This window comes from Odocoileus virginianus, chromosome 6, assembly GCF_023699985.2.
Source record: "Odocoileus virginianus isolate 20LAN1187 ecotype Illinois chromosome 6, Ovbor_1.2, whole genome shotgun sequence".
In the NCBI taxonomy this organism is placed as follows: Eukaryota; Metazoa; Chordata; class Mammalia; order Artiodactyla; family Cervidae; genus Odocoileus; species Odocoileus virginianus.
Genome location: NC_069679.1, coordinates 60,492,757 through 60,510,660, shown reverse-complemented (window position 1 = coordinate 60,510,660; position 17,904 = coordinate 60,492,757). Strand labels below are relative to the sequence as shown.

At 43.2% G+C, this 17,904-nt stretch overlaps 1 protein-coding gene across 1 annotated transcript; it reads left to right on the top strand.

The window, feature by feature from the left end:
• The first annotated feature begins 3,360 nt into the window (after positions 1-3,360).
• LOC110137525 (homeobox protein SIX4) lies at positions 3,361-15,417 on the top strand. The gene is made up of 3 exons (XM_020893958.2): positions 3,361-4,279; positions 7,028-7,716; positions 11,066-15,417. Exons 1-3 carry the CDS (start codon positions 3,420-3,422, stop codon positions 11,860-11,862), a joined length of 2,346 nt encoding a protein of 781 aa, XP_020749617.1. The 5' UTR covers positions 3,361-3,419; the 3' UTR covers positions 11,863-15,417.
• Positions 15,418-17,904: the final 2,487 nt, after the last annotated feature.

The window sequence follows — 17,904 nt, the reverse complement described above, 5'->3', positions numbered from 1 at the left end:
TAAGCTTTTGGAAGCAGAAAGAGCTGACCAAGATACAGATATACAGCCTTCCCTCTATCCTCCAGATAGCCAAGGTCAGTTTTGAGGAAGGAAATCTCCGTTCTTTTTTGGAGGCTGTGCTGGGTCTTCGCTGCTGCTTGGACTTTTCTCCAGTTGCAAGAGACCAGGGGATACTCTCTGGTTGCAATGTGTGGGCTTCTCACTGCGAGGGCTTCTCCTGTTGCGGAGCTCCGGCTCCAGGGCATAAGGCTCCAGTAGTTGGGGCACATGGGCTCAGTAGTTGCATCTCTCCGGCTCTAGAACACAGGCTCAGCAGTTGTGGGACAGGGGCTTAGTTGCTCGGTGGCATGTGGGATCTTCCCGAACCAGGGGTCAAACCTGTGTCTCCTGCTTTGGCAGGCAGATTCCTCACCACTGAGCCACGAGGGAAGCCCTAGAAATCTCCGTTCTTGATAGCAACACCATTAGATACATTTAAGCAAAGTGCAATATTTTGTGCTGAACTATGTTTTCTTCACTATGCTAAAATGGCAAAAGATTTCTGTATTGCTCATCATTATCTTCAGGTAGGAAGAAAGAGATACAGAAACAAGCAGCTTAGTTTTCACTCTTAGGCAATCCCAACCTCACCTCCATTTTCCCAAATCAAAACATAGCTTTAGTCTGTGTATCAGCACAGCAGACTCAACATTCATAGCATGGCAGACATGGGAAGTAGAAGCAAATACTCAGCAATTTTACAATTCATTTGACAAAACAAGTGCCCCGAGATTAACTCCACACACCCTCAATTCTGGTGTTCTACTTCAATGTAGCTAACCATATTTGAGTCAAGGGCTTCCAGCCCATTTCGATATGCTGCCAGAATGAGCTTGGACACTCAACCAGCTGAAGGAATCCAGATCCTGGTGTTGGATTTCACTTCTGGTCCTATAGAAATCTCTTACTGGAGCTATAGAATACCAACGTAGCCACAGGCTACAGATATTATAAAAGACCATGGCTGTTTCTATATAATCTGTTGAACTTGAGACTCTGGAGGCAAATATACACAAGACCTGCAGAAACCCAATGCATGATTTTCCAAGTTAATGCATTATATTTGATTGACAATAAGCCTGAGGAAGACTCCTATGATCTGCACTTGGATAGCCCTTTAATATAGCCAAATGAGTTTTCATAAGGTATATACAACTGAAAAAGTTTCCTACTTTGCACTATCATGAGGGAGATGTTAATGTTAAAAAACATTTAACAAAGATTAATTATGTGCCAGGTGCCTTTGGGCACATCTTATCTCATTTAATCTTCACAACAATCCTGTCCACTTTTTATAGTCAAGTAGCTAATAAATGGCAGAGCTAGGATTAAACCTACACCTAGCTAACTGATCCCCAAATCCACATGCTTTCCACTAAACCACACTACCTCCTGTCTACTTTGCTCTGATAAATACACTTTTAAAAGTCAAGGAACTAAATGGAATGTGATATCCAGGATTAGATCCAGGAACAGAAGACAGATATTAGTGGAAAAACAGGTGAACCCAAAAAAAGGTCCAGAGTTCAGTTAACAGTATTGCACCAATGTTAATTTGTTTGGACAAATGTATTGCTATAATGTAAGATATTAACATCATGGGAAGTTAGGTAAAGAGTAAGTGGGAACCCTGTTCTCTTTATGACTGTATTGTAAATCAAAATTATTCTTTAAAAAAAGCGTATTTTTAAAAATTCAAGAAAGTTATGAATCTCAGATATTGTCCAGAAGTTCAATGCCTAATTGGATATTTCCAATGGGATAGAAACATGTATGGTTATAAATTTTGAATCTACCAGAGATATCAGTGCTGGCTTCATTAGGGTAGTACAAAAGCAAGTTAAACCCAAAGTCAAATGACTTGATTGTTGACCAGCAATAAAAATGCAGCCTGTCCACAAAAAAGGAAAACCTCATCAATCTGATTACCATAGCAGGTGACCTAAACAGTTGCTTTAAAATATGCTGAAGTAAGCACTTACAGGTATGGGGAGCAGAAACAAAACAAAGCCACCTAGAAGTAAAGGTTAGGACGATGTCATTAAAATGTTGCATTTTTGCGAAAGACTACCGAGCAGGTAGACCCAAGTGACCCACAGTAATCAGAGAAGGAGAGATGGGTTCATTCTTTTTTGAGTGAAAACCTCCTGCAAACTATGAAGGAAAGAGGCATAGCTGCAAAAAGCAGCAGACTCCACACCCTCAGGCACTTCACCTCAAACCAGAGGGCAGTCTCCCATCTGTTTATATTGTGGAAATGGCTGCTGATCCTGCACTCGTCTCCTCCAAGACACCTGCACATAGAGATCGGTTTCTACCAAGAAGATCGTCTCCAAAAAACTATTCATACACTATCATTAAGAAAGGTTCATAGAGAAGCTTAAATTTCCATACTGTTATTATAATCTACAAAGTTAGATCTCTTCTACCCTGCTGACCCAGGATAAACATGGTAAAACATTCTACATACTTAGTTGTATCAGGTTCGGCTCAGTTGGGTTGCCAGCCCTCCAGGTGACTTAAGGTTAAAAACATTTTTTTTTTTGAAGGCTTCCCGTTTTTGCGTTCTCAGTGGGCTATTTACACCGTTTTCAAGCATCCCTCCCCCTTTGGAATTTTAATTTACTGTGAACGCTTCCCCCATAGGGCATTCCCTTAGTGCCATTTTATTCTTGACCCTTTTGAATACAAAATCCTTAATAAAGACAATGGAAAGGAGGGTGAAAGCAGTAGCGATACCAGAGAAGCTTCTAAAACCTCTGAAATTTTGTCATCTAGATACTGAGGGTGGCCTCTTTGTTAAGAATCTAGCATCCAGACCTTGAGGTCACACGACTAGTATTCCCACTGGAATCGTAGGGACTCTCTTTCAAAGAGTCTGCTGTCCAGTTTTCAGGCCACGTTAGGCACGTTCCCGCCCAGAAGCAGGGCCTGAAAAGAATGTCGGTGTTTTCCTTCAGGTATAGGTGCCTGGGGGTCAGGGGAGAGGGAACAGCAAGGGGTGGAGTGGGAGGCGGGTGATCGACAGGGATAGAAGCTGTGTCTCCTCCTCCCTCTGAATGCGAAATAGCCAATGGGGTGGCGCGGCCGAGCCGGCCCGGCCGCCAGTGCCATATAGTATGCAGCAACCGGAGGAGTCACGTTGGGGGAACGGCAGAAAGCAGCTATCCTTTTACACTACTTTGCTCTAGCAGCTATCTTAATGGTGACTGCGTGGCCGGGGGGAAACCTGATCGGCCAGATCCAGCCGAAACCAGGAGGGAGGGAGTGGGCTTTCCGGAGGGGGGGAGGGGGGAGGGAGACGAAGAAGGAGGAGTAAGAGAGGGGAAAAGAAAGGAAAAGAGTGTGAGGGAGGGAGGAAAATAAACAACAACAAAAAAATGTCCTCTTCCTCCCCCACCGGGCAGATTGCAAGTGCGGCGGACATCAAGCAGGAGAATGGGATGGAAAGCGCCTCGGAGGGGCAGGAGGCGCCCCGAGAAGTGGCGGGGGGCGCGGCGGCGGCGGCGGGGCTGAGCCCCCCGGCTCCAGCCCCTTTCCCCCTGGAGCCGGGGGACGCCGCGGCCGCCGCCGCCAGGGTGAGCGGAGAGGAAGGGGCAGTGGCTGCAGCGGCGGCGGTGGATGAGGTACAACTCCACTCGGAACTTCTGGGCAGGCACCACCACGCCGCGGCCGCCGCCGCGCAGACCCCACTGGCCTTCTCGCCCGACCACGTCGCCTGCGTGTGCGAGGCGCTGCAGCAGGGAGGCAACCTGGACCGCCTGGCCCGGTTCCTGTGGTCCCTGCCCCAGAGCGACCTGCTACGTGGCAACGAGAGCCTGCTGAAGGCGCGGGCGCTGGTGGCCTTCCACCAGGGCATCTACCCCGAGCTCTACAGCATCCTCGAGAGCCACAGCTTCGAGTCGGCTAACCACCCGCTGCTGCAGCAGCTCTGGTACAAGGCGCGCTACACCGAGGCCGAGCGAGCCCGCGGCCGGCCGCTGGGCGCGGTGGACAAGTACCGGCTGCGCAGGAAATTCCCCCTGCCCCGCACCATCTGGGACGGCGAGGAGACGGTGTATTGTTTCAAGGAGAAGTCGCGCAACGCGCTCAAGGAGCTCTACAAGCAGAATCGCTACCCTTCGCCCGCCGAGAAGCGGCACCTGGCCAAGATCACCGGCCTCTCCCTCACCCAGGTCAGCAACTGGTTCAAGAACCGCCGGCAGCGCGATCGGAACCCCTCCGAGACCCAGTCCAAAAGGTGAGCGCCAACTTTCCTCCTCCTCCCCCTTCCTCTCCCCCACCCCCTTCCCAGCTTTCTTTTCCTCCAAGTGCTCGCAAACATGGCGCTTACCTTCCCCACCAGCCTGGTCCGGCTGCCCACCTCTCCCCGCCCCCCACCTCTCTCCCCGGCCCCGGGCGCGGGGCGGGAGGTGGGGGGGGCGCGGTGGCGAGGGGCGGGGGAACCTCCCTCCGTACCCTCCCCCACCTCCCCCCAGAAGTTTCTGGTCGCCCGCCTAGGTCTCAGTCCCCGCCCCCACCTCGGCTGGTCACTGCTGCCCAGCTTCCCACCCCCATCCCGCCGGCTTTGAAGTTGCCACTCTCTCCCCGGTTCTGGCCGGGCGAAGGAGCGTGTGTAGGCGCCGGAACGGCAGTTCTCGTGTCCGCCCGAGGCCCACGGAGGTTGCCAGCGCCGGGCCGGGTGTGCGCCTCGGAGGGGGTCACGCCAGCCCAGCGCGCGCGCTCCCCGGACCCCCAGGGTTCGGCCGGCCGGGGCCCGTGTTGGAGGTGGCCGTGGCCGTTCTGGAAGGAGGAGAACGGGGCGGGGGGAGAGGGCTGGCGGCGTAGAAGGGGGTCTGGGGGTGTCGAGGTTTTATGTGACAGAGTTAATCATTCACCCTGCCCCCGCTGGTTCCCTTCGCGGCCGCAGCAACTGTGGGGTGTTGGTGCGGCTCGGCTCTGCGGTGTTTTGAAACCTGATTCTGAACTCCTTCGGATCGGATTTCAGCGCCTCGGGGGTGGTGGAGCTGCGGGGCTGCTTCCTTGGCCCCGGACAATTGCGTGTCTCCCTCCTGGCGTGGTGATGGGGGTAGGGGCAGGTTGGCACCGGGCGGGAGGCAGGAAAGAAGTGAGGGCGCTATCCACTCCGCCCCTCTTTGAGCGCCCACCCTGGCGGGTTTGAAGTTTTTGACTGCCAGGTATTTATTTTTTCCCAACTGGTAGAAAATACCGGGTTTTCCGCCTCTTCCGTACGTCCTCCTGAGTCAGACACCTAGTCTGAGTGTCTCTGTGTTGTATTGTTGGACGAAGTGTAAAGCGAAGGCCGCCTAAAAGGAAAGTGTCGCCAACCCCGCAGGGACCGGAGAGAAAGAATCCAAAACCAGCTCGTAGGCTCTGCTGTAGGGGGGAATCTGGGAGCCGGGGAGTCTGGCCCGGCCGGGAGAAGGTGATCGCCCGGCGCATTCCAGAGCCCGCTGTGGGCTGCTTCTGCCCTGCGCTCCCGCGGGGCCGAGAGCCACGGCTCCGGCATTCCTCACCCCAGGCAGGGAGGAAGGCTTGATGTCCGAGCCCGGCCTGGCGGTAACCAAAACAAAACGCGCACCGCGATCGGCGTGCACCCCGACCTACGTGCACCCCTCCGCAGACTTGCGGGGCGACCCGGAGGAGGCGCCTTGGTAACTCCACGCCACCTGCCCCCGCGCCTGCTTGAGGCAGCGGGTCCCATCGCCTACGGAATCTGCAGGCCAGGTCTAGGGGGTGGGAGCGGCGCGCAGTCCAGCTGCCCTGCATCCTCCACACCCCGGCCCGGCGCGTTCCCCGGGTCTCCCCCGCCACACTCAGCCTGCTTCTCCCCCCACTCCACACCCCCGCCCCCGGCCCAGTTGCCTGGTTGAGGCCCCTCTCCGGATCTACCTCCCACCCGCACCCCCGGTGAGTCACCCTCGCAGACGGCGACGGCGGCTCAGCCTCAGCTCGTAAATCAAAGCGCTTTCTGCGCTCCTGGCCCCGCAGCCCAAAGCCCGAGTAATCCCCTCCCCAAGGCATGAAAGCGAACCGACCGCTGGGCACTGCAGGGATGTCGGATCTTCTGCTGGGCCAAGTCCCGCCGCGCTCCAAACGTAGGGCCTCTGTCCTACGCCCCCCTGTCCCCGCCCAGCCTCAGACCAAATGGGAAACCCTTCCCCGGATTTGGTATTTCCCCCCAAATCGGAGAGGTGAGGAACACAGTTTTGTCTGCAAGGGAGAGGAACTGAGGTGAGGGTACTGGGGAAGGGGTGTGATAGGTACGAGGCCACTGAGTGACCCACATCCTTTCCCTCCCACCTCCCCAGGGCACTGGCTGGTGTTCGTTAAATAGGCCCTTATGGCTTCCTTTGGATTCAAAGGCGACTGCACATAACAGTTCTGAAACAGCCACTTTGTTGAATGAAACAGTTGTCAATCTGGTGGAGTAGAAGTTTGGGAGCAGGTGAGAATATGATCTCTCGTTAACTAACTGGCAAACAAAAGCCAGTATTTCCCATCTCCTGCTCCTTTGACAGTTTCATTTACCTCCAAAACCACCCTAATCCGAATTGGTTTCAGGGGAAGAGAAAGAGTTCCTAAAGCAAGATGAATGACTACCCCTTTGATGAGTTTTTTCCTACGGTATAGGTAGAAGCATTTTTAACAGTAAGAAATAATTTCAGTGCTACCAAAAAAAAAAAAAAAAAGTATACAATTCTCCTGTAAATCCTGTTAGCTGAATTTACATCTTTCAGACCTCTGGACTTTCTTCGAATTTATTATTAGTAAAGGTGATTGAGAGAGGAGAATTCCTCTTCCTAGATGCCCTGGTCAAAATCTGCAGAAAGGCCTCATAGCTAAAACAAGACTAAAAGATTTTCTGCTGTGCTTTCCTTAGACACAGCCTTTAATGGGGTTAAAGGCTGGTTTTACAAACAGTTGGCACTATGTACCTTGTCATGCCCCTGACTTTCTGAACGTCTTGATTTCCTTCTCTGTACAGTGAGTCAGATGGCAATCCTAGCACTGAAGATGAATCCAGCAAGGGTCATGAAGACTTGTCTCCTCATCAGCTCTCAGGTTCATCCGATGGTGTCACCAACCTCAGCCTTTCCAGTCACCTGGAGCCAGTATATATGCAACAAATTGGAAATGCTAAAATATCGCTAAGCTCCTCTGGAGTTTTACTGAACGGAAGTCTGGTACCTGCAAGTACTTCACCTGTCTTCCTTAATGGTAATTCTTTCGTTCAGGGACCCAATGGCGTTATCCTTAATGGACTAAGTGTGGGAAATACACAGACAGTGTCTTTGAACCCCCCCAAAATGGCATCAAACATAATGAGCAATGGTATATCCATGACGGACATACTGGGGTCTACCTCCCAGGATGTGAAGGAATTCAAAGTTCTCCAGAGCTCTTCAGCTAACTCAGCAGCCACCACCTCCTATAGCCCCAGTGCTCCCGTGTCGTTCCCAGGGCTGATTCCCAGCGCCGAGGTGAAAAGAGAAGGTATTCAAACAGTGGCTTCCCAGGATGGAGGCTCTGTGGTGACTTTTACCACACCAGTGCAAATTAACCAGTATGGCATCGTCCAGATCCCCAGTTCTGGAGCAAACAGCCAGTTCCTTAATGGGAGCATTGGATTCTCTCCACTGCAGCTGCCTTCTGTTTCAGTGGCAGCTTCACAAGGTAAAAGTCTTACTTGGTACCATGATGCATCAGTGAATGTTTTAGCCAGCTGCTGTAGATGACGCATTTGGTGAGAGCTATAGATTGCTATTAGTCTTCGGGTACCTTACTGGCTGCTACATCTGCAGAATAGTCTTGATTTGTCTCTCCGCCTTCACAACATCCATGTAATATCCAGCTTGCTTGGTTCCCTGGTATCATGGGGGTGGGCTTTTATTTTCCCAACAACTGAATGGAAAAATACAGTTCACTGTGAGTCCTGCCAGTTCTACAATTATAGAAATATGCTAAGTCAATCGGTACTTACACAGTAACCCATTGCTTGATATTTTAAGATTAAAAATTAATAATATTGCTAAGAATACAAAATGAGCCAAGCAGTTGGTAAGAATGTGTACACTTCACCTAAGCATCATTTATCTAAGCAAAAGGTGTTTTATAAGAGCGAGCTAAAAAGACTGGATCATTTGTGTTGGATTCATGTTCCTCCTGTAGGTAAGATTAACAGACAAAAAGGAAAAGCAGAGGAATATGTGATTGTTTGTTGCTCTGCATGTATACTAGCATCTTAAATGTGTGGCTTTCTTTATGAAGGCAACTGTAAGCCTTATTTTATGTTTCTGGCTTTACCAAGACATCTCCTAAAGAAAACACTGAGATGAAATTTGGGGAACCTGAGCCTGACATGCCAGTTCTTCAGTGACTTTAAGCAAATCTGGAGAGCTTTGTGTCCCTGTTTTTCTATAAAAACAGGAATGGTTAGAATGGACGTTGAAGAACCCTCTGACTTCAGAAGTGGGAGGTGTTGGTGCATATTTGCCTTTGTGGAAGCAAATTTGAAAGTCTAAATTTTTACCTAAACAAAAATCAAATAAATAACTGTTTGCCTTAAGAATCAGCTTCCTGTAAAATGGTTTTATTTTTTAAAAAATCAATTTTTTCACATCTCTTTTTTTCTACAACTGTGATCTCCTTCAGTTTGTTCGAGGTATTAATGGAAAAATTGTTGTGCCGTGAATTCCATTCTGCACATTTGTTTCTGTTTAGGTAAAATGGTAGTATAGTAACACACAACAGTCCTGCAGCATGCTGTTTATTTCTTCATTGTTCTAGGCTATAGAAAAGATTAAGCTAAGTCACTATCCAACACAGGACAAAAATAGTCAAACCACAGAGAAAGCCAAAGTGCTTAGTTGTATAATACTTTAATATGGATCTAACCCTTTTTCTCTCTTTAGGAAATTTCCAAATAGTAGATAACATTTTAAAGACAACAGATTTGAGCAAAAAAGCATGGTGTGTACATTGGGGAAGAGAAAGGCAGGAATACTTCCATACATAATCTAAAGAAGTGCTGCCATGGAAAATTATTACAGGCTAATAGTTAATTCTTACAATGAAACAGTCATTATGAGTAAGAACAGCATTTTCAGTTAAAATAGCTAAGATCAAATGACAGCTGTCAATCATTAGACTTGTCTGGGTGAGTTGAAGACATAAGTTTAACCATACGGGTCCAGGGAGCAACATTCTCTTAGAGTAATTGTGTATTGCAGTTCTCAGTAAAGTACTTGGGGAGTCAGCCTTTCTTATAGATACCATGCCTTTCTTACAAATGGCTAAACAAGGTAGATTATCTTTCTGTAGTGAAATTTACATAGAAAAGCAGAATTTCTACATTTTCCTCACTTTATAATCTAAGAAGATAAGCCCTTTTTTTTTTAGCATCGCTATAAAATTATTCTTTGTATGTTGAACATTTCACAGCTGGGTTTTTTTAATTGATTTTGAAATTATTGTTCAACTTATAATTCAGTTGCAACTGTACTTAAATATCAAGCTTTAGATCACATCTGCTTTTCCCCTTCATGTATGTATTTCATAATATAAAAACTTTGAGAAACATTATTTTACTTAGATGAATAGCAGTTTGAGAAAATGTCACATCTATTATGTTATATATGGTCCTGTCCAAAAATAACGAATCACTTTGTTCACATATATGCTGGCAAATAATTTCACAAACACACAACAAAGTAAACATCTATTTCAGATATCTTTTGCTGCGATTTAGTACCCAACAAGAATTTTAGAGCCTTTTTCGTTTGTCTGACCTGAAACAAAGATTTATGTCAGAAAAGAGCTGAAACATGCATAGAAATGTTTTTCTTAAGTTCAGATAAAGTTTTCATTTTTTGTTTGTTTAAAGACATTCCTTTGCATTTAGGGTGCTTAAAAATGTTAGGAAGACATACATATATTTATGACATTTATCAATACAGGTGGCAACATAATCACAATTATTCTAATAATTTAAGGGGGAAATGTTTTAGGTGAATTACCTTTAACTTTGAACTGTTTTCTCAAAATAATACTTACTTTAACATTGGAGTATTTTCTCAAAATAATGAAGAATATCTACTGCACACCTAATTCAAGATCAGGGTAAACTTCCCATTTGAATTATTCTGTCACAAAACTCCCCTAGGCCCACCTTTCCTTAAATGGCAAGATAATTGCCATTTTTCCCCAAACCTAGGTGAAGGCTCAGAGGAAAAGGTTTTTATCTGATGGTGGGAGTTGGGGGCAAGGGTCTAATTCATCTGCATTGTCTTCAGCTTTCTACCTACATTTTTTTCTACTTTTGGTCTCTGCAGAACATTATAATGAGAGTCTCAAAAGATAGAAACCCTTTTTAAAAGCATTAGCTTTAGTTTTAATGCTGTTGGATCTATATTTTTAAAAGCACATTTCATTATTATCATTAATTCTATCACTATAATACTGAAAATTCAGAACTAGCACAACAAAAAGAAAGAAAAATCTATTGAATGTTTTGTTGACATTACTTTATGGTTAGTTTGGTGAAAGAGTGCAGCTTGTCTCTACAGGTTCATATGGTTAACTTTAAGCCCCAGGGTAACTCATTTATGTGGTATTTTCTACATTTCCATTTATATTTTATGTCAGTTACTGAGCTTGTCATGAACAAAGACATTCTCTTTTGCATTTGTTTTCTAGTTCTAACTGGCAGAGCTAGCAATAACTATTCAACTAACAGAGATAACAAGTCTTAGCAATACTGAGCCAGAAACTTAACTGAAATTAGAACTTGGACAAAAAATTTTTTCACATTTGATTTCTAAGCCAGTAGTTCTTGCTTCTGCTTCATCACCAGAATTACTCAAGGAGTTAAAAATATACCTGCTCTGGGACTTACTGAGTCAGACTCTCAGGAGCAGAGCCTGGAAATCTCTAGTTGTGCTCAAGAAAAATCATGTGCATAAAAAAGTAACTTTTTTCTTTCCTTATCAGTTCCGTCCATGATAATCTGTACTTTTTTTTTTAGGTAATATTTCAGTAAATTCAAGCACTTCAGATGGGAGCACATTTACAAGTGAGTCTGCCACAGTCCAGCAAGGAAAAGTTTTCTTGAGCTCTCTTGCTCCCAGTGCAGTGGTATACACTGTTCCTAATTCAGGCCAGACTATAGGATCTGTTAAACAGGAGGGCGTGGAAAGGAGCATGGTGTTTTCGCAGCTGATGCCTGTCAATCAGAATGCACAAGTAAATGCAAACCTATCTTCTGAAAGTATCTCGGGAAGTGGCCTACACCCACTGTCCTCCTCATTAGTTAACGTATCCCCCACTCACAACTTCTCCCTCACTTCCCCAACCCTACTAAATCCCACTGAGCTAAACCCTGACATTGCTGATAGCCAGCCAATGTCTGCACCTGTGGCAAGCAAATCTACTGTGACGTCAGTCAACAACGCTAACTATGCAACTCTTCAGAACTGCTCCCTTATTTCTGGTCAAGATCTACTATCAGTACCCATGTCCCAGGCTGCCCTTGGGGAAATAGTTCCCCCAGGTGAAGACCAGGTGGGTCACCCCTCCCCAACAGTACACCAGGATTTTGTCAGAGAACATCATTTAGTTATGCAATCGGTAGCTAACATAAAAGAAAATTTCCTAACAAATTCTGAGAGCAAAACAACAAGCAACTTAATGATGCTGGACTCCAAATCCAAGTATGTCCTAGACGGCATGGTGGAGACTGTCTGTGAAGACCTGGAAACAGACAAGAAAGAGCTTGCCAAGCTCCAGACTGTCCAGTTGGATGAAGATATGCAAGACTTGTAAACTTAATTTCCTTTCCCCCACCCTGGCATCAGCAGGCAGATCTTTTCATGGAAGACCTGAGGACACAAAGCGCTTTCCCATTTAAAGGGAAACATTAGTTTTGCAAGTAAATGCATTCAAGAGACCTTGGATTGATCTACATGAAGATCACAGTTAAATATGCAGGAGTAGAACTGCATTACTGCAGCCTTTTGGTTCTCTTTTCAATAGATGGAGACAGACATCAGAGATGAAATATATCAAGAAGTCAGAGTGTATCATTTGGTTGACTTAATTCTAAGGTCAAGTGGAACTTGATAGTTTTTTAAATTAAAAATGTATACCCTTAAGGTAGAAAATTAAATATCACTACAGAACATTAGAAACAATACAGTTCTTTTTGTTTACTTTTACTCCATGGGCATTGGTAAGGTTAAGAAGCGTAAGTGATACTTCATACAATTCTAAGGATATATTTTTGAATATATGCATTTCTGTTTTTCAGCATTTTTGTGAAAGTCTTGCTTTGTCTCTATACAATTCCAAATGTGGTTGCTAATAGTTTAGTGTGGCTGAGAAAGTTCTCAACCCCACTAAGAAAACTGAAACAATCTGCAGTGTGAGTGTAAATATGTTAGTCCTATCAATAAGGATTTGGGTAATTACAGTGAATTTTATTTATGCTGTATATGTTCCTCTTATACTTCAGACACTATGAACTGAAAAAAATGTTTTGGTACTGTTTAATTTATTTTTATTGTTTGAACAGGAAGTGAACAATTATTTCCAACAAAGTTTTACTTTTTGTAGGATTTTAAAAGTAATGATTTTTATCAGGAGTCTATTAAGGTCAATATTAATAACAACTGAAACAGGAAATCTAACTCCCATTATTGGAATTTTGGTACTTTTTTTCACATTCTTGTTCTTTATTTAGCAACTCTCTGATTCATTTAAATATATTTCCTATAGAATTCTACGTGCCTTTTTACCTTGTGGCCTTTTTATTCTTATTAAGGTACAGAAGTGTCAACAGAAGCACTGATGACTTTTTTCTACTATCCAACAGGGTTACTTTCACAGAATTGCTTTTAAATCTGAAGAACTTTAAGTTTCACTTATAGTTAATGTTTATGATGCAAATGGTTGAACAACTAATTATTGTTGATACATTTCATTAAAATTAAAGTAACGGTTACAGAGACTACCACACAAAACCAGTTCTGGAGGCTATGAAAACAACCATTTTAAAGTAAGGAAAGAGTTTGTATCTTCTAATGAGCAGAATTATGTCTTGTTGAAACTGTTTTGAATCAGTTGTTACATTATGATGTATGACTGTTTGCACTATATTATCGCATCTTCTTTAAATCTTTTGGGGGTTTCTGTAAGAAGCTTGTTTGATAATGTTGTGAGCTGTGGTTATACAGTTTTTATCAGGACTCTGAAGAGAAGATGTAATAATACAAATACATTTGTGTAGTGAGTAAAGTCTCCGGTCTCTGTAAAGCAAGAAAAGTTAGGAAATGATCTCTTCAGAGATGACCGAAAGTTGTGGAACATGAAGATGTCATCACATCTTGCTTTCTTTAAGATCGGAACAAAGGGTCCACTCTAGATCTCTGCATGCTCATCAGTCCAGCATGTTGAGTAAGGGCCATAGAGGATTTCACTTTTATTGTTATTGCAAATGGAACTTGCAGGCATACATGAAGAGCCCTTTGAAGAATTCCTCCCCCATCATATTTTTTTCTCCTCCATCATTTTGATAACGAATTTAGATCCCATTTTTTTATGGAATTAGTGAATGTTCCTAAACTGCTGAAATGACATGTTTTATGTTTTGTTTTACAATGTCAGGCATTTTAGAGTTCTCTTCCACTCCACCACTACTTATACAGCTTGTTCGTTTCTTTGGGTGTGTGCTGATCATGTTACTGAGATTAATTACGTGGTTCTATAGTGTAGTTTACATAAAAATGATGTTTTCCACTTGATTGCTGCAAATATCAAGAGTTTGTTAATTTTAATTTTAAAATACCCATCGAGTAAGAAAGATGGGAAAGTTTAAAAAGTTATATATGTTATACATATATAACTGGAAAAGTTTTATATTGTCTTCCAAAAATATAATAAGCCTCTCTTTTATTCACAGTTCTTCCTGTTTTCTACCTTAAGAAAGAAAAAAGATAGCACAAAACTTAAGACTTACCTAGGAAACCTATTCATACTCTTAACATGATATAATTATACCCCTACAATTACTCCAGGTAGCTATACAATATACCAGGTAAGAATCAATGCACATTATAAAGAACTTATTGTTCTTTTCTGTTCTTTCAGTAAAATAAGGGCCAGTTGTTATGAAGCCCATATATATGTGAATGAAATAAGATAAACCCCATGATCTCCCTGCACAGAATTGCAAAAATTTTTTGCATTGCTAAGGGCCAGACTCAAAACCCTTGGCAGAATTTCTCTCCTACATAAACCAATGCTTGAAGATGCTGCAAATGACCCTCTAATGATCTCCAAAGAGGAATCAGAATAGGGGTAAACAACTCTCCTTCAAACCCCAACCCCTGCTGCTGGCTGTGGGATTTTCAATGTGAGCCTCTCTATGCACTCTTATCAGTCAGAATTTGGCATTTAGCTCTTAGTTGCATCCAATAAAGGACAATCTATTGTTTAATAAAGAGAACATGCATTTGTCCCTCATTCAAGCAAGAGCACCTGTGTTGTACTGCTTTGTAGCTCACATGTATCAATAGTAATGAAAAGACTGAATTGTACACGTTTCATTGCCTTTCTTGTGTTATGAAAGGCAAGTAGATGTTATAGCCATAGATAAAATTCATAGTTAAATTGCACACAGACCTTCAATCTCCCTGTATATGCCCTTGCGTCTTGCATGTTCAAAGCTAGATTATTGGGTAGGTGTTGCAGCCTGCTCGACTACATGTTAGACAAGTGTGTGTTAGTATATAATCAGAAGTTCTTCATTGTTTAAAATGTTTTCGACAGATCATCTCATCATAAAAATATAAATCAGGAAGGCTGTGGGGAAAAGAATTACATTTTACAGAAGATATTTTAAAAGTCTTCCTAGAACTTAGATAATAGAGCCTAGCAGTTATTTTGTATCTAATTGATACATTTCATGTTAATTTCTTATTACCACCTTACATTTTATTAATCAAAATTATATAGCATGTGACTTTTGGCTTTCAGGGTTCTCAAAAATTTTTATTCTTTTGTTGCATGTACTGTATGTTTAGAGGCAACCAGTTATATACTCAATATGGTTTTACTGTGCCTTACACAAAGAGAAAATCTATACAGAATGTATATCATGGGGTGGGGTAACGGAGTCTTTACTGCACTGTTAGGTGACGGCACACAGAGCATGTCCCAGAACATTTCTGTGCTTAATTACCCAACCAAAGAGATCTAAAGTGTGTATGTTGTACTGTAATAGGGGTTTATGCCTGGACAATTAAGTGTTTTATTTGTTTTCTGAAATGATGTGAACTTATTTTTCTAAACACTATGCTAAATAAACTTTATATTTATACATACGTTATGTTGAAAAGTTGTTTATCCCTGGGAAAGCAAAGAGTAAGGAAAAGAAAAAACAAAAATCCACAAACATTTCATAGGCTCGCAAGTATAAGGATAAGAGGAGTCATTTTGGGAAAATAATCTCTCTTGATCTTTATACAAAATTACCCAGTTCACTTAATTGTGCTGCATATTCATAGCTAAATGATTAGAGTTCATCCTCCTTAAAGCCGAGAAATGTGTCTTACTCATTTGGGTGTCCCAAATCTGAATCTGATACCCTCTAAGGTTTAATGAAGTTATTTGAAAGGTTCAAGGACCTTTCCATTCCCAAGCATTATTGAAAGGGCTCAATATAACCCCATCTTTGAAACACTTCTGTTTCAGCCAACGTCTGGTTATATACCACAGTTGGATCCACCAGTGGTTGGCTTAAAACTTTAGACAGATCTGCATTACTGAGTGTGTAGAAGAGTCAGCCTCGGTACACTTTGATTCTTACTTTAAAATTAGTGACATTTTGATGTATGCCTCCCACACTGAAATGAAGAGGAAGCTAGATAATAAAGTAGATTGGGACCAACCATACAATTCTATTACAAAACTAAAGTCATCAAATTAACTTCAGGTGTTATTTCTAGAGTTTTTTAATATTCTCATCATTCATTTGTTTAAAAGTTTTCTACGTAGTTAAACCAATTGAAGTTTGTAGTGTCTCCGAGTACAGTGTAGGATCAGAGTATTATGGAGTGATTATTATTATGGAGTGATTATATTTCATAATTTCTTAACCAAACATTTTAAAAACATTTGATAAGATTACTGATCTACTTCAGTTTTTTTAGTGGCAAACTGATTTTTTATATTGGAATATAGTTGATTAAAATGTATGTTAATTCAAACATATTTTGTAGCTGCTTGGAAGCTAGCCAATTAAAACCCCTCAATGGGAATTCAAGACCTTCAGCTATGTGATTCAATCCCACTTTTCCAGTTTCCCTTAATAATAAATGTGGACATTTACCTTTGTATCTCACCATATCCAGTACAGTAGATAGTAAATAAACAACACATTCAGATAACGGTCAATGCTATAAAGTGAATAACAGGGTTTTGGGGATTGAGAATGAGTAGAGGTGGAAACATAGATTGGTCAAGGAAGGTCTCTGAGGAAGTAACACTGCAGAAGAGAGATTGAACCTTGAGAGGAAGCCAGCCTACAAGACCTAGAAAAGTGCATTCCTGTCACAGAAATCATCCCCGTGGCTGGATCACACTGTTACACACTGTGGGTCATGTGACAGTAGATCCAGTCAAGAGATAGGCAGTGACCAGATCACAAGTAGAGTGAGCTTTATTGGTCTGTGCCAAGTTGGATTTGATTCTAAGAAGCAAGGAATGACACAACATGACTTCCACTTCACAGTATCACTGGCCTATTCTTTGGAGAATGTTGTGGGGGGAAGAAGAGGGCAGGAATTGGGAAACTGAGCCATACTGGCCTAAGCTGTTGGACAGGAAAAATGTCAGGCGCTCTTGAAGCACCTATGGCAGTTTGTCAAACGAATGTCTCTAGAATCTCGTGCTCTGTAAACCTTCTGTCTATACTACCTCCTGCCTTTAGCGAAAGCTGCCAGCTCCCTGCTGTGATTGTCCCAGCCTGAACCTGTGCCCTGAACTCCAGGCTAGGAGATCCAGTTCCCTAATAGATATTTTCAGAATGTCCTAGTCATTATGACTCTATATATGAATATTTAAACTATTATCTTCACTGTAAACCTGTTCCCCACTCTTGTCTTTCTAATTCATCCATTGGCCAGATAGAAAATCTGTTTCACTCTCGAGTCTTCTGTCCCTTTCTTCCCACCTCCTCCACCAGATCACTACATCAACACATGTCTGCACTTTTACCGTCTCTTGAACCAGTTCTTTCCCCTCCATGTCTAGAGTTACTCCTATAGTTTAGGCACTTAGCATTTCTTGACTAAATTATTGCAGCTTCTTCCTGCTTGGTATGCAGTGTCTGGTCCTCATTCCAGGCTACATTACAACTATATTTGGATAGAACTTTCAGAATTCAAGCCTTATCCCAGCCTTACATTCCAGTTTAAAACCTTCAATGGCTCTCCATTGCTTATGAAATACCATTTAAGCCCCTTACAATACAAAGCTTCCAAGATCCAAGTCACATGAATCTGTTCCCCACAGGGTCCAGGTTCTTTCTTACCTACCCGATCTCCCAGACTATTTCTCAAATCTCCAGGAAGCTCTGTCTCATTGTCATAAACAGAATAGTTCATGGCTGATTCTGTGATCAGACAAGAATTCATAATTTCCTTTCATGTGGCAGTTATCAGTTCAGTTCAGCCCCTCAGTCGTGTCCGACTCTTTGCAACCCCATGAATCGCAGCGCGCCAGGCCTCCCAGTCCATCACCAACTCCGGAGTTTACTCAAACTCATGTCCATTGAGTCAGTGATGCCATGCAGCCATCTCATCATCT

Coding starts and splice junctions, on each gene's coding strand:
- LOC110137525 (XM_020893958.2), top strand. CDS start 3,420: ATGTCCTCTTCCTCCCCCACCGGGCAGATTGCAAGTGCGGCGGACATC. Junction 4,280..7,027: donor TCCGAGACCCAGTCCAAAAG/GTGAGCGCCAAC, acceptor TTCTCTGTACAG/TGAGTCAGATGGCAATCCTA. Junction 7,717..11,065: donor TTCAGTGGCAGCTTCACAAG/GTAAAAGTCTTA, acceptor TTTTTTTTTTAG/GTAATATTTCAGTAAATTCA.